The sequence below is a fragment of the Chiloscyllium plagiosum genome, unplaced genomic scaffold (assembly GCF_037043375.1).
Source record: "Chiloscyllium plagiosum isolate Xiang-an unplaced genomic scaffold, Cpla_swu_hap1 HiC_scaffold_25, whole genome shotgun sequence".
Lineage (NCBI taxonomy): Eukaryota > Metazoa > Chordata > Chondrichthyes > Orectolobiformes > Hemiscylliidae > Chiloscyllium > Chiloscyllium plagiosum.
In genome coordinates, this window is record NW_028270163.1 from 25,098,538 (window position 1) to 25,123,584 (window position 25,047).

At 40.3% G+C, this 25,047-nt stretch overlaps 2 protein-coding genes across 4 annotated transcripts in view; one reads left to right on the forward strand and one right to left on the reverse strand.

Annotated features, from left to right (window-relative positions):
- LOC122562075 (protein HEATR9-like) overlaps positions 1-6,101 on the forward strand; it is a 60,972-nt gene extending 54,871 nt beyond the window's left edge. The window contains 4 exon segments of the mRNA XM_088000522.1: positions 2,285-2,371; positions 4,365-4,456; positions 5,858-5,908; positions 5,910-6,101. Coding sequence (XP_087856648.1) covers positions 2,285-2,371; positions 4,365-4,456; positions 5,858-5,908; positions 5,910-5,934 — 255 coding nt within the window. The 3' untranslated portion in view covers positions 5,935-6,101.
- Positions 390-25,047, reverse strand: part of mrpl27 (mitochondrial ribosomal protein L27) — a 27,520-nt gene continuing 2,862 nt past the window's right edge. For 2 of the 3 annotated variants that reach the window (XM_043714573.2, XM_043714572.2), the window contains exons 2-4: positions 23,605-23,730; positions 18,273-18,340; positions 7,971-13,411 (exon numbers count right to left, since the gene is read on the reverse strand). In XM_043714573.2, the coding sequence (XP_043570508.2) occupies positions 13,205-13,411; positions 18,273-18,340; positions 23,605-23,730 (401 nt within the window). In that variant the 3' untranslated portion in view covers positions 7,971-13,204. Of the gene's footprint in view, positions 4,460-7,970; positions 13,412-18,272; positions 18,341-23,604; positions 23,731-25,047 lie in introns of those variants that run through there. The other variant, XM_088000523.1, reaches the window with a different exon arrangement.

Consider the following 25,047-nt stretch of genomic DNA (forward strand, 5'->3'; position numbering starts at 1 on the left):
GTATTAGTAGTTCTGCTGCTTTTTGCTGGACAGAAGGATTTTCCCAATTTTTTGTAGCTGAAGTGGAGAGTTCATATGTTTTCATGGCTGAAATCGAGGAATCCCACCGTTCATGGGTAAAAGGGATGAATCATGCCTTTCCATGGCTTTGATTTGTGTATGAGCTGAAACTTTATTGCTGGAACAGCACAGCAGGTCAGGCAGCATCTAGGGAACAGAAGATTCGACGTTTCGGGCACATGCCCTTCTTCCTGAAGAAGGGCATGTGCCCGAAACGTCGAATCTTCTGTTCCCTAGATGCTGCCTGACCTGCTGTGCTGTTCCAGCAATAAAGTTTCAGCTTTGATCTCCAGCGTCTGCAGACCTCACTTTCTCCTTTGATTTGTGTATCCCGCACTTTACAGTTTAACAAATAATTCCCTCTTTTAAGCATGGTTTACAGAATGCGTCCTGCTCCTCGTAGTTTCAATAAGCAATTCCTGTCTTTATTGCAGTTCTAATAAAGGTTTTCTCACTTTCTCTGTGTCCTGAATAAAGTTTTCCACCTTTTTTTCCTGGTTAGATCAGATCTACTTGGGCTTTTAATTTTCTCAACATTATTGCTTAAATTACGTCTCATATCTGTGACCTTGGATTAATTTTTTTTGTGGCTTTTTACTTGTATTTATGTACCCTTGGCTTGGTGGTGCTTGCTTGCATTGGTGGTGAAGCTCAATCTGAGCTGTAAGTAATTTCTAATTTTTTAAAAATCTGTTATTCTGCCTTTTTAAATAGTCCCATGGCCTAGGAATTTGAAATTTTACTCACAGAACCTTTGGTGAACTCATTGCTCTCTGCTGAACTCTGCCTTGGCACTACTTCCACAGACCACAGGCTCGTACTGCAGCCTATATCTGCTAGAGTTACTAATTCTCCTTTCACGTTTAGCTGCTAACTCTTCTGTTGCAATGTGTCTTCTCTGACACTGAAAAGTGTGTCTCTGAAATGCTTTTACCATTCTCTGAAATACTCTTCCTTGTTGAGGATTGCCACAAGAGTTTCTTTTGTTGGATTCTTAAATCTTCAGCTGACTATGATGTACAAGAGGTGATTTAAAATTGCATTTGGAGCTCTGACACCACTCTGCACCCATACCTATGTCGTATGAGCTGCTGCCACTCATGATAAAGGCTGTTGTGACCACCCTACTTAAGTGAAGAAACTATTTTGTTACAGTGACTTTTGAGGGCTAGCTGTTCTTGTTTTTGAATTTACCTTTCACTTGAACCCACTCATCCATCTTTGTTGGTTTACAGCCCTGTCTACTAATTCAGTTATTTGCTTCACTCAGTCACTGGGCAAAGCCTGTTTAACTGGAGACCAACAAAGCAGTTCAGTCTTTCCACAGTACTGGTCCAATGGTCTATGAAATGACTCTCTTGCTTCCCACACCACTCCTTTAACCAGCATTTTACATTCAAATTGATTTATCCTGTTATCAATTGACTTCTGACTTGGGTAACAATACAGATCTGATTAGTTTTGAGGTTTTATTTTTTAATTTAGATCATTATGTGTGAAACTCCTCCAATAGATCTACAAAATCTACCTTAGTTCTTGGTTCCTACATGAACAATGACCCTGGCTCCTCCTCTTCCCTCTCTTAGCTCATCTCTAAGTGTGAGAGGTGTCCCTGGCAATACAAACTTCAAACCTCTCAGATGTGTGTGTCGAGAGCAGTGTCTTTCTCTAGACTATATTGTTCCTTATCACAACATTCCTCTTCACTCCACTCACATGAATGTTTTCACGAAAGATTAGTTTGCCTATTGAACCTGCACTCCTGGTCTCATCCACACGGATAGTCAGCACTTTGTACCTGTTGGTGAGTCAAGGTTTGAGGTTCCTCCATCATTACATTCAGGGTATCTACCTGACTAATGGCCTTCTATCACTATCATTGATTGACTCTAAAATTCTACTAACTTAAATGGTGTGACTGTCTCCTTGAACAAAGTGCCCAGATAACTATTCTTTTCCCAAATGCCCACAGTATCTATAACACAGAATCCAGTTAAAATTTCTTGAAGTGAGTATATTTACTGCAGGTAGAGTTGTCTGGGGTCACAATTCCATTTACAAACTTCAACCTGTTACAGTGGTAGCAAATCACACATGATTTCTGACCAAATTTATTTATTTGTTTAGCTCATTGTTTAATTTTAATTACATCAATTATTTTCTGATTAATTAACTGGTTTATCCGAAGGAAATTAAATTGTCACTTCTGACCTTTTGCTTACAGGGTGTACTTGGATTACCTAATAACAGAGTGCTCCAGTTGCTGCTAGACATGGTGGAAGTAGACTTAAGTCAGTATGTGCGATTCCAGGTTAGTCCTTTCACCTGAGCCCTAATGGCACTGTCACAAAACACACTGCAGTGAAGGCTGGATTACAATAAGGATAACAGGGCCTGTTGTACTTGAGTATGATCTTGTAGGAGAGAAAATGGCAGCACAGGCAGTATGTCAGGACTCAGTATGTCTTAGCTGATAATATCAGCTGTAAATGAGCCTTCCAACTCAGTAATTATGATGGAAAAGAAAACTTCCGTAATGAAATTACTAAGGAAACAAAAACTACATTATTCAATAGGTACTATGTATTCAAAAAAGATTTTAGATAGGGATGAGACTTCCAAGGGGTGAGAAATACAAACTGACAGGGGACAAATGCTAAAATGGTGATCTTACTGAAGATGTTATATCTCACAGGAGACTAACAGACAGTAACAAATAGAAATAAATTGAGACTATAGTGTGGTGGTTATTAGAATAAGATGGAAGTTTTTGCCAAACAAAAAGGACAAGACCCTGGGTCCAGATGGATTGTCCTGTAGGTTTTCAAACTTGGGAACAGATAGTAGAAGCAACGGTACCCATATGTAACAATTCAATAGCAGAATGAATAGTGCCAGAGAACAGGCGGACATCAAAAATGATTCCTATCTTCTAATGAGGAAACTGAGAAATCGAATGAAGAACCAGCTTGTTAGTTTATCAAGCTTTAGAAACACACTTGAATATTTGCCAGAGGGAAAAGCAGTAGCCTCATAGTAAGGTTACTGGACTAGTAATTCAGACCCCAGGCTAATGCTCTGGGGATGTAGTTTTGCAATCTCTCACCACAGCAGATGGCGAAATTTTAATTCAATAGAAATCTAGAATTAAAAACTAACGCAATGGCAACCTTATAATCATTGCCCATTGTTGTAAAATAAATCTGTCTGATTCACTGATGTTCTTTAGGAAAGGAAATTTGTCATCCTTATCTGATCCTTGCATGTGACTCCAGACCCATGGCAATGTGATTGACTCTTAACTGCCTTTTGAAAGGTTCCTAGCAAGCCATTCAGATCAAGGAGCAATTACAGATGGGCAATGAATGCTGGCATAGCCAGTGATGCTCACATCCCATGAACAAATTTTTAAAAATGAGAAACATCTAAAGACAAAATATATATTTTTTAATGTTATTGATTTCTTAAAGGAATAAATTATTTAGATTATGTTTAAGCAATGTTGTTAAATTATCTGAAGTATTACTAGAAAGATATGATGGTTCAATTAAATGAATATCTGGCTTTGAGACAATCTTCAATAAGGTGTCTCATGAAAAACCTGGAATAAATAATATTTAGATCAGAGACCATATGACAGAATGGAATGTTAGCAGCAAATCATGAGCTTTTCAGACCATCAGAAAGTGGAATGTGATGTCATCCAAGATGGAATTATCAAAAGATATCAAAGGAATAGTGAGGGATGGGGAAAGTTAACTTGGATGAGGAGAGGCAGCTGGCTCAGCTGAGTCGGGGGGAAGTTAGCTTAGTCAGAAGAGAGGGAGCTGGCTGAGTAAGTGTAAGGGGAGTTGACTTTGGACACTTCTCAAAAAGCATAGAGGATAGTGGTAAACTTCTAATTCACAGAATCTCATTCACAAGATCATAAGATGGTTTGTGCAGAAAATGCAAAACGTCCACCTGATGCACTTAGTAGAGCTATATGAGATTGGTTAGTATAGAGGGACCTCTACTCTCTGTCGAACTCACTCCTTACCTGCCCCACAATTTGTCGATGAGATAACATAGAGGGACTTTTACTCTGATTAGAACCCTTCCTATAACTTTCTTGTGCTCAGTCTTCTGGCTCCAACACTCCTCATTTGAATAAGGACTAAGGAAGCAACAGACAAAAACTGTCTTGCTGTTGGGCACTTTAACTTTTTCTTGTTTCAATTCTACATGCATTATCTGCCCTGTTCTACTGCAGCAGTTTGCAATCCACCATGTCTGAATTTCACATCATCTCCTATTTCTTGCAGATAATACGGACCTTTGCTCAATTGCGTCTGAATGATCCACGCGTAAAGCGCAGCCTGTTGAATCGGCAGCTTGGAGAGGGACCATTAGCCAGGTACTGTAAAAGAATAAAGTTAAAGGATCATATAAGGAGAAGGATACAGTTCTGTCTACCTCAGTCAGTAAATAAAGAAAGCAAGATCCTGGACTCACTTCTCAGAAGGTGAAGCATATTAATTTTCTAACATTGGGTACAGTCACCTGGGTTTTATAGCACAATCCAAGATCAAGATAATGAGTTCCAGTTCCATGGTGGAAATATGTGAATGTGAATTCTGTAAGTTTCTAGGCTGACACCATAAAATGATCACAGAAAGATTAGCATCTCTGATAACTCAGGAAACCTGACTGGAAAGGAACATTGGTAATTGTTTAACACTGAAATAGAGCCACTACTCATGATGCACATAGACTAGTCCTAGCTCAGGACAGATTATTCTGCAAACCCATCCTTGGGTCTACATTGTAAAGGGATCAGCTGGTGAATTACTAATGGACAAGCCATTCTCAGTTACCAAGGGAACTCATACTCAGCGAGCTCCATTGGGAGATTAATTAGCAATTGACCCTGGTCTTGTGGATGTCACCACAGAATCGAGGATCAGTTGGTAACATTCTTTCTTTGAGCCTGAAGCTTACATCGTCTGACCACACCAGAGATTTTAACAAAAAAAATCCAGGGTGCCATTGTAATTCTGATGGGGTAATGTACTCTAGGAGACTTTACAATTCAGATGAAACATTAAACTGGGGACCCATCTGTTTTCTAGGATCCAAAGAAAAGATCCCATTCTATTATTTTGAGGAAGTGCAGGGGGATTCTACCAGTCCTCTGGCTAACATTTATCCCTCAATCAACATTGCAAACAACAGATGATCAGACTGTTGTGTATATTATGTTATAACAATGATTACACTTCAAAAATATTTCACTAGCAGTGAAGCACTTAGAAACATTTTAAAGACATGAAAGGCTGTGTGGAAACGTAAATCTTTCGTTGTGAAAATCCAGCTCACATGTGACTCCACTCTTACACTAAGTGGCTGACTAATGTCCTTAGGCTAACTGGTCCTGACAAAAATGTCCCAAGAACAAATATATTTAAATATACATTCCATTCAACTGTCCCAAGTATCTCACATTGACCCTCAGTGACCTTTCATTGATTAGAACAGTTTTTCTGTGTGGTCTTTTGTCCTGTCATACTGAGACTGGGAACAGCGATTGTGAGTAACTTGTGCCATGATGTTATAATCTACTGAATTTAATTAACTAAGAATTCAAAATTAGTACTCATGGTATCACTTCTATAAATGCCTGAACTATGTTTCAATTAGGTCTTCATGCTGAGATCTTTCTTTGATCCACAGAATCTTTAGTCTTGGTTTAGAATTCAAAATTATTACATGATCTCTTTTATAATAAGTAAATAATCAATTGTTTCCATCATTACAGAGAGGCTCAAAAAGCAATGAGAATCCTTGAAAATGCACGTTATCAAAAAGTGACTTCCACTTCCTGATGCCAAATAGGGGAAACACAATGACATCTCAAGACATCACGTTGGAACCCAAGACATTATACTTACAGTATGAGGCACTGTACTGGCACCCCAAGGCAATATTGCCTCAAAAAATTATACTTGTTACGAGTGGTGATAAATGGGTGCACTGCAATACTTCACTGATTCCTCAAGGCACTACGTGTATATAGGGTTCCTGAACTGATGCTCAGCGAACTGAGACATACATTGAAGACCTGTAGAAATACACTGGTGCTCTGAGGAGTTATTTTGTGGCATTCATTTTGCATTTGAGTTGGCCTGGTTGATTTAGTCTCAAAATAAAACAAACTTGAAGTTTACAGTTTTGATATTGAAATCATATAGGTTCTCATTCTAGCTGTGGTAACACCCTGACATCTCTGCAGAAGGCAGAGGAGCAGAAGCAGGCCATTCAAACCAATTGGTTTACCCCACTATTCAATGAGATCACAGCTGATCTGATAATCTCAACTCAACTTTCCTGCCTTTGTCTATGACCCTTGATTAAAAATTTCTTTTTCAGCCTTGAATATACTTAACAATCTAGCTTTGACAGCCTTCTGTGATACACAATGCCATGGACTCTTACCCTCTAAGAAATTCTTATGCATCTCTTTCAATGTGTGAGCCCTTATTATGAGATTCTGTCCTTTGGTCCTCAACTCTTCAATGAGGTATAACAATCTTTCTATATTTACCTTGCCAAGAACCCCAAGAATCTTGTATGTTTCAATAAGGTCAACTCTCGTTCATCTAAATTTCAATGAGTTACAGGCCTGATCTGATCCACCTATCACATTTCCAACGCCCCTCCTCCAAGTCCCTCCTCCCTACCTTTTATCTTCTCCTGCTGAACACTCTCTGCTCATTCCTGAAGAAGGGCCTGTGCCCGAAACGTCGAATCTCCTGTTCCCTGGATGCTGCCTGACCTGCTGTGCTGTTCCAGCAATAAAGTTTCAACAGGCCTGATCTGCTCAACCTCTCCTCACAAGAAAATTCCTCTGTGCCGGATAAGGTAAAGTTACATAGTCCCAGAAGACCATAGGGCTGCACTCTCATAACAAAGAGATGACTGGTGAGTTTAACCTGACAGTAACCACACCTCACCCAAAGGGTAAAGTTGAGAAAGTGGGTTCTTCATTGTGTTCTCAGCTAGCTCAGGATTTGAACTCATGCAGTTGGCATTGCAAAACAGCCATCCAGCCAGCTGCTTTTGTTTCATGCCCTCATTCTTTCCTGGTTTATTATCTGTTTTACATATAGCTACTGTTGAGGGCCTATTGATTACCAGCACCAGTGCTGCCTTCTCCTTTTTATTTCTTTCCTCCATCCATATGGATTCCATTTCTTCCTGTTCAAGACTATTTTCTTTGTATTGAATTTGTTTCATCCTTGTACCAACCATGCCATCCCACTACCCTTTCCTTCTTGCCTGTCCTGTCAAAATGTCACATATGCTGAATATTTAGTTCCCAGCTTTGATCTCTTTGTAGCTAGGCCTCTGTAATGACTACCCCTTAATTGTTTTATTCATGTTTTGAACACATCAGGACGAGGATACACATCAGATCCATTTGTCCAATAACTGTTGAAGTGAAAATCTTAAAACAGAGATTGACCAGTTGTTTTCCAGGCAAGGATACTAAGAGTTATGTGAACACCACCAGCTGGAGTTAAATTATAGATCATCCATGATCTTAGTGAATGGTGCAACAATATTGTGGAGCTGAATGGCTTCTTATTCCATTTTGTTTGTCTGAACAAATGATTTATGATGCAAAGTATACCAACAGCGTGAGTTCAATTTCTGCACCAGCTGAGGTAACAATGAAGGAGTTTTCTTCTCAACTTCTCCCCATCCCCACGATGTGGTCACCCTCAAGCTAAAACCACCATCAGTCATTGCTCTCCAATGACACAGCAGCCCTATGGTCCTCTGAGACAATGGTGACTACTTTATTGCAGTGATAAGGCATTTAGCTGTTGCCTGTTCAATAGGAGAACATAAATCAATTTAGACTGATCTTAACAGCAATGATCAGTTTATATCTCAAGCTCATTTAAGGTACTGCAGGAGACATTGCAGAGAACATTCATCAATTGATAGCAATTTGTGCAGAGGGTAATCATTGTTCTTTTTTGAGAAGAAGGCGATTGACATGAAACAGTACACATTTAGAATCAAATGTAACAAGAGTGATGATTAATATAGCAAAGGATGATTCTTAAATTGTAAAATCTCAATGCTGACAAATATAAACCAATTATAAAGTGGTAATCATTGGCTTAATGAGAAAAATTAATATAAAATATTGGAAGGAAAAGGTTTGGCACAAATGACAGGCAGATGTATTCTCTGCGTTAATTTCTTTTTGGAAGGAGAGAAAAATAAAATCAGCAATTAATCCATATTTTTTTCTTTTCTGGGGACTCCAGGATCTTTGACAGCTGATCTGGAGATGGCTGTTGGTCAAGACTCTCCCATGTGCTGTCGTCTGGGGCCTCAGTGGAGGAGGGTGTGGGTGGCTGGGGGAACCATGCTGTCTGGTGTGGAGGGATTTGTTGATCCTCAGGATGTTGTATTGAGATAATGTTACGAGCCATCTTCTTCCTTTGGGCTGCTGAGCGCAGGACTCTGCTTGTGCACCTTCTGGAGGAAGACACACCAGCACGTCTCATGAGGTCATGTTGCAGCTGTACAGGACATTGGTAGGCCAATACTGGAATACTGTGTGCAATTTTGGTCTCAGTGTTACAGGAAGGATGTTGTGAATCTTGAAACAGTTCAGAAAAGATTTACAAGATGGTGCCAGGATTGGAGGGTTTGAGCTGTAGGGAAAGGCTGAGCTGACTGGGACTATTTTCCCTGGAGCTTCCGAGGCTGATGGATGACTTAGTAGAGGTTTATAAACGCATGAGGGGCATGGATAGGGTAAGTAGGCAAGAATTTTCCCAGGTGTGGGGAAGAGTCCAAAAGTAGAGGGCATAGGTTTAAGTGAGAGGGGAAAGATTTAAAAGGGACCCAAAGGGCAACCTTTTCATGCAGTGGGTGGTGCATGTATGGAATCAGCTGCCAGAAGAAGTGCTAAAGGCTGGTACAATTACAAGATTTAAAAAGCATTTGGATGGGTATATGAATAGGAAGGCTTTAGAGGGATATGGGCCAAATGCTGGCATGGGACTAGATTTATTTAGGATATCTGGCCGCCATGCACAAGTTGAATTGAAGGGTCTGTATCCGTGCTGTATAGCTCTATGATTCTATGTAAATTGTCTTATTTCATGAAGTGAGATAAAAGTATAATTGAGTTTTGAAATAGAGTTTAGATTTAAATTAAGGTTTGATCACTTTGAGCTTGAACTGTATGTTAGAATTTCCATTTACAACTCAAATTTGTCATATATATTGTTAGGCACACAATTAATAATTGCATGCTTAATACCTGACACTTGATAATGGGATTGATTTGAGGATTAAATTATAATAACAAACACACTTGCAATAACCTCTAACAAATGGAGAAGAAAATTGGGTGGACTACATACCTGGCAGCTGATACTGGGTGGATTATATGACCGATCATGGAAGTTGGATGGTAGAAATAACTGGCAATGGAGATTAGACAGCATATAACCAGCAGCCAATTTAAGCAGCAAGTCTAATCAGCAGTATATACTGAGTAGGATGCATAACAAGTAGCTGATACTGATTGGAAAAGGTAACTGATACTGAGTGAAGTAAATTTGATTGCTGATGTTAGATGGAGTATGTTACTGGTTGCTGATACTGGCTTGGGTATATAACCAGTGACTGATTAGCAAATATTTGATATTTAACTGGTACAGATACTGGTTGGAATAAATAACAGGTCCTGATCATTGACTGGAATAAATAACTGACCGTAACATGTGGTGAATGCATTTGGCGCTTGATACTGGGTGCAACATATAACTAGTCACTGATTTTGGGTGGAGTAAAGAACTAGTGCTCATGCTGCATGGAGACGGCATCTACTCTGCTGTTTGGGGAGTCTAGGTCTAGGACGCATTTAAAATATAGATTTTTGAGAGATTGGGTAGGGGTGGGGTCAGAGTGGAGGGGCTATTTCAGTCTAACGTTGGAGAGATTTGGAATTCTTTTCTATAGATGACAATTGTGTTCTGATAAAGTTAAAAATCACACAACACCAGGTTATAGTCCAACAGGATTAATTGGAAGCACACTAGCTTTCGGAACGACGCTCCTTCATCAGGTGATTGTGGAGGGCTCAATCGTAACACAAAATTTATAGCAAAAATTTGCAGTGTGATGTAACTGAAATTATACATTGAAGAATTGATTGTCTGTTAAACCTTTCATCTGTTAGAATACAGTGATAGTTTCACTTCTTTCATGTGTAAATCACAAAACCCTTTTTTTAAAGTTGCATTCTCGGGTTAGCTGTTAACAATGGTGATAGCTAGACAATATGGTGAAGGTGTTAGCCCCCTGTGTTCTCTGTCTATGACCTGATGTTTAGATTGATTCAATCTAAAAAGTGAGATAACAGAGTTTTACATAAATTCATGCAGTTTTTGAGCTCAGAGTTCTACATGAATGTATGTGGTTTTTGAGCAAAGTGCAATGTAACTCTGAAAGTACCAAAAAAATTCACCACACAAAATATGTGTGCATGTGGGTCTTTATCTGTCTGTGTGTGTGTCTGTCTGGGGTGGGGGTTGAGTGTGTGAGAAAGTGTGTGTGTGTGTAGTGAGTGCAGAGTGTCTTAAGTCTGAGGGGGTGCATGTGTGGGAGTCTGTGTGTCTATAAGGGTGTGTGTGGGTGTCTGTGTGCGCTTCTGTGTGTGCTTCTGTGTGTATCTGTGTCCGTGTGTATGTGAGAGTGTGTGTGTGTGTAGGAATATCTGTGTGTGTGTGTGTGTGTGTGTGTGTGTGTGTGTAGTGCAATGGTGATCATCTGTAATGTGGCATGAACCCTAGGAAGGGCTCATGCCCGAATCTTGGATGCTGCCTGACCTGCTGCGCTTTTCCAGCAACACATTTTCAACTCTGATCTCCAGCATCTGCAGTCCTCACTTTCTCCTATACTAATATAATGTCAAGGAAGACCTTGCATCATCCACTCTCCTGCAGACATAACATCCATTTACAACTACATTCTGGTTCTTCCTCTTAGTCTACTTTGTTCTCAAGTTATCACTGTCCTCTTAGGACCAAGGATGTAATTTTTGAAATGAGTTTTTGAAGTGAATATATGTATCATCTACTACACTGCCTTCATCAATCATCTCTCTTGATCTCAAAGAATTCAACTGAAATAGTTGGGTATGGTTTGTATCTAACAAATCTGCACTGCCTGCTCCTTATTAATATAATGCTTCTTCAAGCACTGATTACAGTCTTACTCAAACTGAAACAACCTGTGTTGATCCTTGGCATTCTATTTGATACTCAAATGAATTCTAAACCTCCTATCACCTAAGGCCCACTTCTACTTATTCAACATAGCAGCCCCTCTACCATTGAAACCCTTATTCAACTTTGTCACCTCTAAGCTTGATTATTCCAATGCATTTCCATCCTCCACAATGATTTCCAGCCTTTTTTGTTTTTAATTATTTCTAACTTCACCTAACCTGCACATTTTTGGATTGTGGGAGGGAACCGGAGCACCCGGAGGAAACCCACACAGACATGGGAGAATGTGCAAACTCCACACACAGTCGCCTGAGAATATATGCCTTTCTCAAATCAAAACTCAGCATAGGAGACTGCTGGGAGTAACAATACTCTGAAGGAGTACAGGTCAGAGCATGGCACCAACCACCAAGGGATTGCACAAGAGCAAAGAGTCAAAATGCAGTGTACATTCACTACAGGAGGAGGATCACAGACATTCTTGTTTTACAACAATTTACACATAGAAAAAAAACTAGTACAAAATGTTGTGTGAACTATGAATTACAAACGTCCAACTCTCAAGTTTCAGACCAAACATATGGTTTGTCTGCAATGGTCTTGAATGCCTTTTGGAAAAAAAAACAGAAGCTTGTGGCGGGTAGCTGATGCAATTTTCCCCACACAAGAGTTATTCGACTCTGATATGACTACCTTCGCTGCTTTCATCAAGATGCAGCTTTTACTGTGGAGACTGACTACTTATGGAAACAGTTACAAGAGTGGGGAGAGAGAGAGAGATACTGAACTCTATCCAAGATTGAAGAGCTTACTAGACCTAGGCTGGGTTCACTGGTGAAGAACATTGTAATGAGGCACACAAAACTTGTTAACATGTCTGCAATTCAACATGAATCTGCCTTCAGGTGAAAAGATCAGGCAAAAGAATAGAATAAAATACAATTTCACTCTTTGAGTAAAGACTATAACACCTATATTTGGAGAACAAGAAATATTTATGTGAAGAACAGAAGGTGCCAAGTTAAATTGGAGTGGAAATTCTGACCAAGATAAACTTTGATGCCACCAGGCCAAAAGGTGAGCTCATTTATGTTAAGTGAGGGGTGGTTTGTGTATCTGCTCTTAGCAAGGTCAAATAACCCACTGATTGATTAAATAACAGGATCATTTGCAAGAATATGGGGGAAGAGCAGAGAGTACAACTAATTGTAACACTCTTTCAAAGGCCCAGCATAAGCATGATAGTTTGAATGGTAAGATTCATTACATCCTCATTGGCAGGTTCACAAATGAAGAGTGATGATCTTAGAGCTACACTCTCGGATATCAACTACTAGTGGTTCTGTACCCTAGCCAAGTTATTACTTTACTAAATCTGAAGAAAACTAGCAAAACAATATGTATTTTGCAGACAAGCTGATAACATCTCTACTAATGTTCAGACAGTGTGTGCTGGTATATTCTCCAATGGCTTTTCAGATAACACAAACAGAAACCAATTCAACTCAAATTATAAGAGTATCACACAAAAATGGTTCAGGACATGAATAGAACTCTTATAACGAAAACAAAAAATACAATGCCCACTGCCCTGTACCAGCTTGCAAAGAATGCCAGCAGTATCAAGAAACTAAATGTTACAACATCAAGGTTAATCATTCAATATTACCAGATGGAGCCAGTGTCAATTCAGGGGGGGGGGGGGGGGGGTGCCTTGGGTCTATCATGAAATTCATAGAATTCAAATGAAGCTGCTGTTTGGAGCTTAACAGAATAGATCCATTGTCATTCACTTGCCCCATCCGTTAATGTGTTATGCACAGAAAAATTGCTCCACAAGATCAAAGCATTTCCACCAGTTTAAAACAACCTTCCTGTTTGTTTGGGACCACATTGATAAATGTCTTGTAAAGGAGTGCCCCCTTTGGAAGACGAGAGATCACTTTCATGCTCTCTAAGCTGCGGGGTGGTGGTACATAGATCTCCTTAGTATAATGGACAATACCATCTTCAAGAGCGACGAGAGTGTTATTCCGACCAATTGCTACCTGCAATAAAAACAATTCACATAAATATTCATGTGTAAGGGCACTGAACGTATAACAACATCTTTCATCTCTGCAGAATGTCAAAAGTATATTTCAAGTAAGCACTGCAAGCCTAACAACATATTTCATGTCTGCAGAATATCAAAAAGCACTTAATGACCAATTACATTTGAAATTCAAAAAGAGCATTTCAATGCAAACAAACCTACCAACACACACAAGTTCCTGTTGTAAAAATGACAAGATTATCTTTTCAGTGTTACTGTTTAATAGTTAAATATTTGTTAGGGGACTTCAAAACCACATTGCACTTCTCCGAAGAATGCCGTAGGTTTGCTTCGGTCTGCCTGGCAGAGAATCAGTTTAATGTCCTATACAAAAGACTGCACCTCTGACTGTCCAGCAGTCCCTTAGTTCATCATTGAAGCAAGACCTTAAGCAGACCTATCCCCAAAACAGTCCAAACTACTCAAAGCAGATTGCAAAAACAGGAAGAAATTTATAACTCTTTTCCTTTGAAACTAGTAATGGGGGATCAGAGTTGACTTCTTTCAGCCCCATAATCTAGCACAAGAACATTGAAGAGGGACCCATTCCACCTTTAAATGATTGTGGGAGCTACACTGTCCATAGTAGAACTAACTCTCTCAAATCTTATTCAAGTTCTACATTAGCCCTGTGACCTGGTGGTTCAGGCATATTCTTTCAGTTAGTACTCTCACTCTGTTAGCTGCTACTCACTCTTCATATTAGCAGCCCTTTTTTAAAAAAAAAATTCAATTGTTGGTGCCATGATGTCAAGGGTAATCAATTACACCTCACCTCTAAGGTTAAGCTCTTTTGTATATGATTATACCAAGGCAGAAATGAGATGTGGAGCCGAGTGGTTCTGGAAGAAATCAAATTAAGCATTTGAGAACAGGTTAATGTTGAGTAGTAGCTTTGTCAGCAACATGTTACATCACATTGCTGATTAGATTTGTTCTCAATTGGGTGGACAGGAGATAATATCTAGGCAGTTTTCCATATTGTTGGTAGATGTACAGTACTGCTACATTCAGTTCTCCATGATGGTTTTTAAGATGGCAGAGTACTGAGTCATCAGCTGAGGGAGGACTGAAAGTGGAAGTAATTAGAAGGTTTCCGTGGCTGTATTTCAGCAATGAGGTTTGACTGAGAAATGAAATGATTGTTGACTTACAGGGTCTTTCCCTTCCAAACACATACCACTATACTGTAGTCTCTGCTGGGTCTGCTGAGATGATGGATCAGGTAAATATCAAGGGATGGTCATGGAAGTATCTGGATGTTATGATCCACTGAGTATGATTCTATTAGGCGGTTATTTGACTAGTCTGTGCGACAGCTCTTCTAATTTTGGCACACAAATCCAGATGAAGAGGGCTTTGCTGAGTCGACTGGACAAATGTCAAAGCCAGGTCGTCTATCAGGCTTTCTTCGTTAATTTTTCTATAGTGAATCACAGAATCCCTGCAGTGGGGAAAGAGGCCATTTAGCCCACCATGTTTGCATCAACCCTGCAAAAAGCATTCCACCCAGACCCCCAGTCCCCAACCCAATAATCTCATTTAGCATGGCCAATCCACCTAAGATGCACATCTTTGGATTGTGGGAAAACTGCAGCACCCACAGGAAACCCATGTAAACACAGGGAGAATTGCAAACCCCACACAGGCAGTCACCCAAGTCTGGTTTGATTTAACTGAGTGGCTTTGTAAGCCTTTTCAGAGGGCACTTAAGAATCAGCGAAATGCAGGCCAGACTGGGACAAAATTCTTCTTTTAAAAAAGGACATTCTTGAACTAATTCGCTTTTTTATACAATTTGGTCATTTCATAGTCATCATTACTGAGACCAGCATTTTAATCCAAATTTATTAATTATTTGAATTCAAATTCTTCTGTCTGCTTTGGTGAGATTTGAACTCATGTCTACAAAACATCAGTCTAGACTTCTGGATTAATAATCTGGTAACATTACCATTGCACTAATATCAACATTCTGCTTCACCAAGCTCATGGTCTTTTAATACAGCATCCAGACAGCTTCACTTGTTAATGCTATGAACTGATTCTTGGTTGGCAGAAGTGGGTACTGCAGATGCTGGAGTGGTGCTGGAAAAGCACAGCAAGTCAGACAGCATCCAAGAAGCAGGAGAATTGACGTTTTGGGCAAAAGCCCTTGCCCACTAAGGTGATCCTGAGCGCTCAGGCTCCAAAAATGTCCCATGTGTTCTTCTCTTCTTAGTTTCCAATTTAAGTAATTTCAGGTCATTCCTGGGCAATTCCTTCTAACTTGAGTTAATAGTATCCTACACAGCATTCCAATTATTAAGTAGCTCTCCCGCCTTGATTCCCAACCCATTAACAATGGCTGCTTTCAAGATTGCAACAGACAAAAAGTCAGAAAAATGGCAAATAAAAATCTGGTGTCTGGAAAGATCTGAAAACAAAATAATTACTGCAACGAGGGATGTGATTTGGCTCATTAATTTCTTGTATTCTCTTATCTAGTAATCTGGTCAGTCCTATTTCCTCCTGATCCTGCAAGTTTTTTTTTCCTTCAAGTGCCTATCTGCTTTCCCTTTTACCAAGTCTGGTTCCATGACCCATGTAGATAATGACTCCTGTCTTATCACTTGCTGTATTAAAAAGGTTCTTCCTCACAATAACCCAAAATCTCTTTCCCAAAACCTTAAAAATGTGATCACTAATCCTTGTACCATCCGCTAAAGGAATAGATTTTGTTTACCCCATATTATTCTCTAAAGTGCAAAAAGAGGCCATTTAGCCCATCTCGTCTGCACCGATCCTCCAAAGACCTTTCGATCCAGACCCACACCCCAAATGGGGTTTTTACCATGGCTAACCACCTGAAGTGCACATGCCTGGACATTACGGTCAGCTCTTTTAGCACGGACAATTCACCTAAACAGCATATATTTGGGCTGTGGGAGTAAACAGGAGCACCTGGAGGAAACTTCGAGACATGGGAGAACATGCAAAACACCACACAGTCACCCAAGGCTGCAATCAAACTCTGGTCCATAGTGTTCTGTAGCAGTAGTGCTAATCACTGTGCCACCACAAGTCAAATTCAAATCTTGTACATATCTATTAAGTTTCCCCTCAATCTACTTTGCTCCAAATAAACTCAAAGTATCCAACCTAACTTTGTAACTCAAGACTCTCCTGGAACCGTTCTGATAAGTGTCCACTACATACTTGACTTAAAAAGTGTTCAGGGACGTGTACGTTAGGTGCATCAGTCAGAGTAAATGTAGAGTAATAGGGCAGGGGAATGGGTCTGGGTGGGATACTCTTTGGAGGATCGGTGTCAACTTGCCAAATGGCCCATTTTTGCGCAGTAGGGATTCTATGACTTCTATGAAAAGTAAATTAAAATGCTTCAGAAATGACAGATCTGATCCTTCGCTCTAAGTTTGTCCTGAAGATTCATTGAGTCATAGAGATGTACAGCGTGGAAACAGACCTTCGGTCCAACCCATCCATGCCGACCAACCCAATCTAGTCCCACCTGCCAGCACCCGGCCCATATCCCTCCAAACCCTTTCTATTCATATACCCATCCAAATGCCTCTTAAATGATGTAATTGTATCAGCCTCCACCACATCCTCTGGCAGCTCATTCCGTACATGTACCACCTTCTGCGTGAAAAAGTTGCCCCTTCGGTCTCTTTTGTATCTTTCCTCTCTCACCCTAAACCTATGCCCTCTAGTTCTGGACTCCCCAACCCCAGGGAAAAGGCTTTGTCTATTTATCCTATCCATGCCCATCATAATTTTGTAAACCTCTATAAGGCCACCCCTCAGCCTCCGACGCTCCAGGGAAAACAGCCCCAGCCTGTTCCTCAGATCCTCTAACCCTGGCAACATCCTTGTAAATCTTTTCTGAACCCTTTCAAGTTTCACAACATCTTTCCGATAGGAAGGAGACCAGAATTGCACACAATATTCCAACAGTGGCCTAACCAATGTCCGGTACAGCCGCAGCATGACCTCCCAACTCCTGTACTCAATACTCTGACAAATAAAGGAAAGCATACCAAATGCCTTCTTCACTATCCTATCTACCTGCGACTCCACTTTCAAGGAGCTATGAACCTGCACTCCAAGGTCTCTTTGTTCAGCAACACTCCCTTGGACCTTACCATTAAGTGTGCGTCCTGCTAAGATTTGCTCTCCCAAAATGCAGCACCTCGCATTTATCCGAATTAAACTCCATCTGCCACTTCTCAGCCCATGTTTAAGAAGAGTGGTAAGGACAAGCCAGGGAACTATAGACCGGTGAGCCTGACCTCGGTGTTGGGCAAGTTGTTGGAGGGAATCCTGAGGGACAGGATGCACATGTATTTGGAAAGGCAAGGACTGATTTGGGATAGTCAACATGGCTTTGTGCGTGGGAAATCATGTCTCACAAACTTGATTGAGTTTTCTGAAGAAGTAACAAAGAAGATTAATGAGGGCAGAGCAGTAGATGTGATCTATATGGACTTCAGTAAGGCGTTCGACAAGGTTCCCCATGGGAGACTGATTAGCAAGGTTAGATCTCATTGAATTCAAGGAGAACTAGCCATTTGGATACAGAACTGGCTCAAAGGTAGAAGACAGAGGGTGGTGGTGGAGGGTTGTTTTTCAGACTGGAGGCCTGTGACCAGGAGTGTCACAAGGATCGGTGCTGGGCCCTCTACTTTTTGTCATTTACATAAATGATTTGGATGCGAGCATAAGAGATACAGTTAATAAGTTTGCAGATGACACCAAAATTGGAGGTGTAGTGGACAGCGAGGAGGGTTACCTCAGATACAGCACTAACTTACATTGGCTCCTGGGTGCCAGCGAATCAGGCGCTGCGTTGCCAGAATGTTTCCAATACGAACAAAATTCCCTATGGAAGTAAAGGCAAAGAGTTTATCAGACATGTCTCCGGTTTTTTCTGTGGTGGTTGGAAGGTGGAAAGAGAGAGACAGAGAGAGATACAGCAGTGCTGCAGTAATGGAACAAACTATGGAGAGTTCAGAGACAAGGAACATCGTCTTCCTTCAACTGTTGCTTCTCCTGTTATTTAATATGTTGATAAATTGTATCCCCACATCCAGTTATAAAATATTTCACTGAGACCCCAGCTTGCTTCTCATCAATAGCTCTAAGTTGCAAGTGGAGTGTTCAAATTGGTGGTGGGTACCTGAAGCAGAGAAAGGGGTAAGAAAACAAAAAGCTGAGACAGTATTTCATGCCTGGATGACTTTCCAATACCCTCAGTGTGTAGGAAACAGCTGAGAGATCCTCCACAGTCGAATATTCCACAATTCATAGGAAACTACAAAAGGTGCAAAACATTAATGCTTGAAAACTAAGTTCATAGTTTGAAGAATTTTTCTGCCTGCATCTAGTTTAAAAGAAGATTTTGAAGAGGTAGAAAATAGCAGCTGGAATACTCTGCCAAAATGACAAGTAGCATATGTAAAGACCTTCACATTGGAAAAAAAAAGTGTTTATAAAGAACTTTACAACATAGCTCTAGATGTTCCAGTATGATTCACCTTGACAGCTGGGTAAATACAGCAACCAGAATGCCTTTGGTACTTTGTTCTTCAGGCAAGCTCAGCAGTAGGCTACTGCTTACGTTCAAGATATGTAGTTAGTGTGAAGTCATGAGTCAGTCCAGGACATGTCCTGATGATAGGTGGCAGTAACTGCAAAACTGCAAAGTTGACCAGAGAAAGGATGTGGGCAAATATTAGTCCAGCTATAGCTAGCCCTAACAATATGACCTGACTTATATTCATACTTACTCTTGTTATTGTCCAGAAATTCTCATGTTATGGAGAAAATAGATACAATGAGCTATTTGTCAAGCACACTTGGAACAGAACCGCTTAGGTGAACAAATCACTTCTCACTGACCATTCCTAAGACATTATTGGAGGCTAATACAAAATAATTTGGAACAGAGGATCAAGCTCTGTTACTAAACAAAGTCATACTTGTAACGTCTGCTACTCCTCAGTGTAGGTTCCTATGTTTAGTTTGTATCTGTCACCGATGCTTGAGGTTCTGGTTAAAAGGTACTTATTTAAAAAAGGACATATTGCACCTTGACAGGATTGGTGACAGTGTTCTCAATGGTAGAAGGACTAATTTGGCTAGTGAAGATTTAAATAGGCGAAGGAAGCAACAGGGAGGTGGGGATGAGTTGCAGTCATTGAGCACCAGCATATGGTAAAGCAAAAAATAACACGCATGAATGTGTAAGATTGTTGGACAGCACTAGAGAAAGAATTAGTAACATTTTATATAGTAGCAGACTGAAAAGGATGAAGGAAAACAAAGACAAAAACACAGAGTACTGCAGAAACTCAGCAGGTCTGGCAGCATCAGTGAAGAAAAAAACAGAATTAATATTTCATGTTTAGTATGAATCTTCATTTAAACAGAAAGGAGCTGCAATATGTTTTGTAATTTAGTGGCCAGAAAGGGGTGGTGGGAGAAAAGTGGAACAGACTGGGAGGTTGCCCACAGCAAAAGATTAAGATTGTGATAATGGCAGTATATTAGAGAGATATTTAGTGTTAGGTGTGAAAAGGAAGAAATGGATTTGAGTGCTGAGAGAAAAGCCAACAAGACAAGTTGGAAGCAGGCTGTAAAAAAAAAAAAAATGGAGAACAGCTTTACAAAACACCTATGTCAGTACACATAAAATGTGGTGAATAAAGTTGGTGAGTTACAAGAACATAACTATGTGGGAAAATTATGAAATGCCAATAACAGAAACATGGCTGAAAAATAGTGAGACCACTTACTATACAAGTATATAAAAAGTTCATTAAAAAAAGGAACAGAAAATGAAGGTGGCTGGTAGTACAGACTTTATTGTTGAAAAGAGGACATGTACTTGAGGGAGCAAAGACAGAATCAAATTGATTAGAAAAGCAAAATGGAGTAGAATCATGCTGCTGCGGTATTACCTGTAGACCTTCAAATAGGCATATTTGGCAGGGAATTGACAGAGATGTGCAAGAACTACAAAATGGTAATATTGGAGCACTTTATCATGATTGACATTAGGGTAATTAATGTTATCGTAAAGACTCAGGATGGGGAGGAATTCTTGAAATGTGTTCATAAGAACAGACTTGATTAATAAGTCTTGGGCCAACCAGGAAGGAGGAATTGGTAGAGCTGGGACTATGCCAAGTATTTATTGGCTAAGAATGATTATTATACTATGGTGTGGAAGTCTTTGTACTTCTTAGATTCTATCTTAAATCAGTTCTTATCTAATCTGATAATTTCTGCAGTTTTGGCATTATATAAAACTCATACTCTTTGATGCACCTTATTCCTGTTTCCTATTTGATGTTGCCCACCCCTTCCCCTCCACCAATTTAGGTTATACCTTCCCCAACCCATAATTACTAGGAATGTCCATATATTGTTTCTTAAATAAAGATGTTACATCTCTCACTAGCCAATCAATTGGTATCTATTCCATAGCTAGGGAAGATTGGAAGATTATGGCAAATCCTTCATTCCTCTTCCTTTAGCAAACCATCTGGATTAGGTTACTTATTCATTCTACGTTTCCCAGCCCCTTTAGTTTAACATCAGTGAGAGTAAATTGTCATAAACTACAATCTGGGGAAAAGTAATTTTAAGGCACTTGGGAGAGTTTCATTAATTATGGAGGATAAGAGCAGATTTGTAAAGTATAGAGTGAACTTGATTAAAATAACATTTTTAGAAACTAGTTTAATAAGAAGAATGCAATGGAGGTTGTTGATATGAATCTTAAGAAAGTATCACAAATAGGCTGGATAACAAAACTAGTGTACATGGAAAGAGGGTAAGTAGCAACTTGGTTTAAAGCAAGTTGTTTTTCCAAACTGGAGGCTGGTAGACTGTTGTTCCCCCAATGGTCATGCTTTAAGCACTGCACGAAGATACCAAACTTAGAAGTGTGATCTTTAAGCTCTTGAAAAGTATGAGGTTTAAACTGGAGTATAGTTACTATCCCCATTGCTTAATTTAGCAGTGTTATTCAACATAGATCAACTGCAAGGCTGCAGCGTGTTCAAAGCCAAAAGAAAAAAAGCAGAACCATGGGTTTGCTTCTTAGGGTGGCACTGCTGCCTCACAGCGCCATGGACCCGGATTCGATTCCCACTTTGGGTGACTGTCTGTGTGGAGTTTGCACATTCTCCCCGTGTCTGCGTGGGTTTCCTCCGGGTGTTCCGGTTTCCTCCCACAATCCAAAAATGTGCAGGTTAGGTGAATTGGCCATGCTAAATTGCCCATAGTGTTAGGTACGTTAGTCAGGGGTAAATGGGTCTGGATGGGTTGCTCTTCGGAGGGTCGGTGTGGACTTGTTGGGCTGAAGGGCCTGTTTCCACACCTTAGCGAATCTAATCTATGGAAAAATATTGTCTTTTCAGGTGTGTATATATCATAGTTTCTTTGCTGATTTTTGGTTAATTGGCTGGGCATAAAGTACAGTTTTTTTAAAACATGCAACAGAGTGGGGCAGCAGGAGCATGCTGAATCCATAACCAAAGATTGATGGATCAAAATCATCCTCTGTTCAGGTTTTGTGTAGATTTGTAGCTTGGGTGCCGATTGTCATGGTTGTGGGCATGTTCGCTGAGCTCGGAAGTTGATTTGCAGATGTTTTGTCCCCTGTCTAGTGACATCTTCAGCACTTAAGAGCTTCCTGTGAAGCGTTGCTCTACTGTCTCTTCTGGAATTTATTTGGTTCCATTTCTGCTGCTTCTGGTTGCCGGTTCCAGTTGTTTGTTGTAGTGGCCAGTATATTGGGTCTAGGTCAATGTGCTTGTTGATAGAAACCTGGTACTCATCCACAGACTCTAGGAGGTTGCTGGCTGTCCTTTGTTTGACTTGTCCTATGATCATGGTGTTGTCCCAGTTGAATTTGTGGTCTCTGTCAGCTGTATGTATGGCTACAAGGGACAGCTGGTCGTGGCGTTTAGTGGCTAGTTGGTGGTCATGGAAGCTAATTGTTAGTTTTTTGCCTGTCTGCTCTATATAGTGTTACATGCAGTCTTTGCATGGAATCTTGTAAATTACATTAGCCTTGCACATGATGGGTATCGTGTCTTTTGTCCTGATGAGTTGTTGTCTGAGCGTGGCTGTCGGGTTATGGGCTGTCACGAATTCCACTGGTCAGAGAAGTCTGGCTGTTGGTTCCAAGATTTTTTTAATATAAGGTAGAGTGGCTAGTGAGTTAGGTTGTGGCATTTCCTCGTCATGTTGCTTGTCTGTTAGGCACCCGCAGGTAAAGTTGCAGGGATATCGTTCTTGACGAAGACTCTGTAGAGGTGTTCTTTTTCCCTTCATTCGTCAGGAGTGCTGCAGTGTGGTGTAGCACTTTTGAATAGGGTCCTAATGCAGCTTCTTGTGTGTGTGTGTTTGGGTGGTTGCTGTTGTAATTCAGACCCTGGTCAGCATGTGTGGCTTTCCTGTACACCTTTGTGGCGCTTTCACTGTTCTGTGTCCTTTGCACCATCACATCCAGGAATGGGAGTAGATTGTTGGATTCCTCCTCTCATAAATATGATCCCTATGAGTATGGTGTTGATGATCTGGTGTGTGTTATCGATTTCTGTTCTCTTAAATGATAACAAAAGTGTCGTCTATGTACCTGAGTCTATGTCTATGTGTCGCCTGGTTTGGATCATACCTAGATCCAATATACCAACCACTACGACAAACAACTGGAACCGGCAACTGGAAGCAGCAGAAACGGAACCAAATAAATTCCAGGAGACACAGCACAGTAGAGCCTCACAGGAGGCTCCAAAGCACTGAAGATGTCACCTTGACAGGGAATGATACATCTGTAAATCAACTTCCCACCTTGGTGAACATACCCACAACTACATCATCCTCCGCTGTTTACATTTTCAAAGGGTTCTTGGGGCACAGTGGTGTTGTCCCTAAAAGGCTCAGGTTCAAATCCTACCTACTCTAGAGTGTGACATAACATATCTGAACAGAATGATCAAGAATATTGATATCATTGACCAAGTAGTCTAGTCACAGTGGAGTGACTTTCCAGTCAAAAGCTGGAAGCAAAGTCCCACCAACCACAGAGATGAATCATAAATGTCTGAACAGATGCATTTAAAATCATACCATCGCCTTTCTTCCATCCATATCGCCGACCTGGGCTCTTCCCACCCAAATTTTTGGAACTGCCACCTGCCTTTTTGGATGCACATCTCACAACAATAACTGCTGACTGTGGAAAAGCCAAAAATCCTGTGGGAATATTAAAAAGAGAAGGCATGTTAACAAACAGGTATCTGGAATATGATCCCGTGAAACTGTATTAGGTGAAGTGGAAAAAGAAAATTGAGATTACTGAGTCATAAGTCTATCATGATGGAAAATAGAAATTAGGCAACAATTATGTACCATGTTTTAAAAATATCTCAAGTGGTTTCAGATTCTAATTGGATTTAATATGGTCGATGCTGAATGAGTGTTTCCTTGGCCAATGAATCTCAAATTGGGAACAGCAGTCTCAGTATAGGAATTTATAATTTATTTTATGAATTTAGGAAATGTGGTCTTTTCTGGCTGGGTCAACACTTGTGTTGCATCAGTGTTACTTGTCAGCTCAAACCTGGTCATTGTCTGCATCTTAGTGCAAATAGTGCTGAACATCGTGCAGTCATCAGTGCTGACCTTATGATGGAGGGATGGTATTGATTTTGTGCATGAAAATTGATGGGCCTAGGATGTACCCAGAGGAACACCTACAGTGATTTTGTGAAACTGAGATGAATGACCTCCAACAACCATCTTCCTTTGCGCCAAATATAAAACTAGTTTTGGCAGGCCTTCTTGATACGACACTCGGTCAACAGTCATTCTCACCTCACCTCTGGAGTTCAACTCTTTTGTCTATGTCTGGAAGAAGGCTGTAATTTGGTCAGGAGCTGAGTGACCCAAGTGGAACTCAAACTGAGCATCTTATTGTTAAGCAAGCACTGCTTAATAGCACTATTGATGATACCTTCCATCTCTGAACTGATGATCAACAGTAGATTAAAGGGGCAGTAGTTGGCCAGGTTGGATTTATCCTTTGTGTGTATAGAGTCATAGAGCCATATAGAGTCATAGAGATGTACAGCATGGAAACAGACCCTTTGGTCCAACACGTCCATGCTGACCAGATATCCCAACCCAATCTTGTCCCACCTGCCAGCACATATCCCTCCAAACCCTTCCTATTCATATACCCATCCAAATGCCTCTTAAATGTTGCAATTGTACTTTTTTTGATACATTGTCAGATAGTTACCACTGTTGAAGCTGTACTAGAACAGTTTGGTTCAAGTGTGACAACTTCTGGACCACAAATCTTCAGTATTATTGGCAGAATGTTGTCAGAGCCCATGGCCTTTGCAATATTCAGTTTTTTTTTGCTCATTTCTTGATTGTCCTTTAAGACAGAGTTGAAATGAAAAATCCTTCACGGTGGATTGTGAATTCTGGATCACAGATTATGTTGAAGTATTGAGCACCCTCTAAGTGAATCAAAAGCTGTTTAACATGGTAAGAAAATGGAAT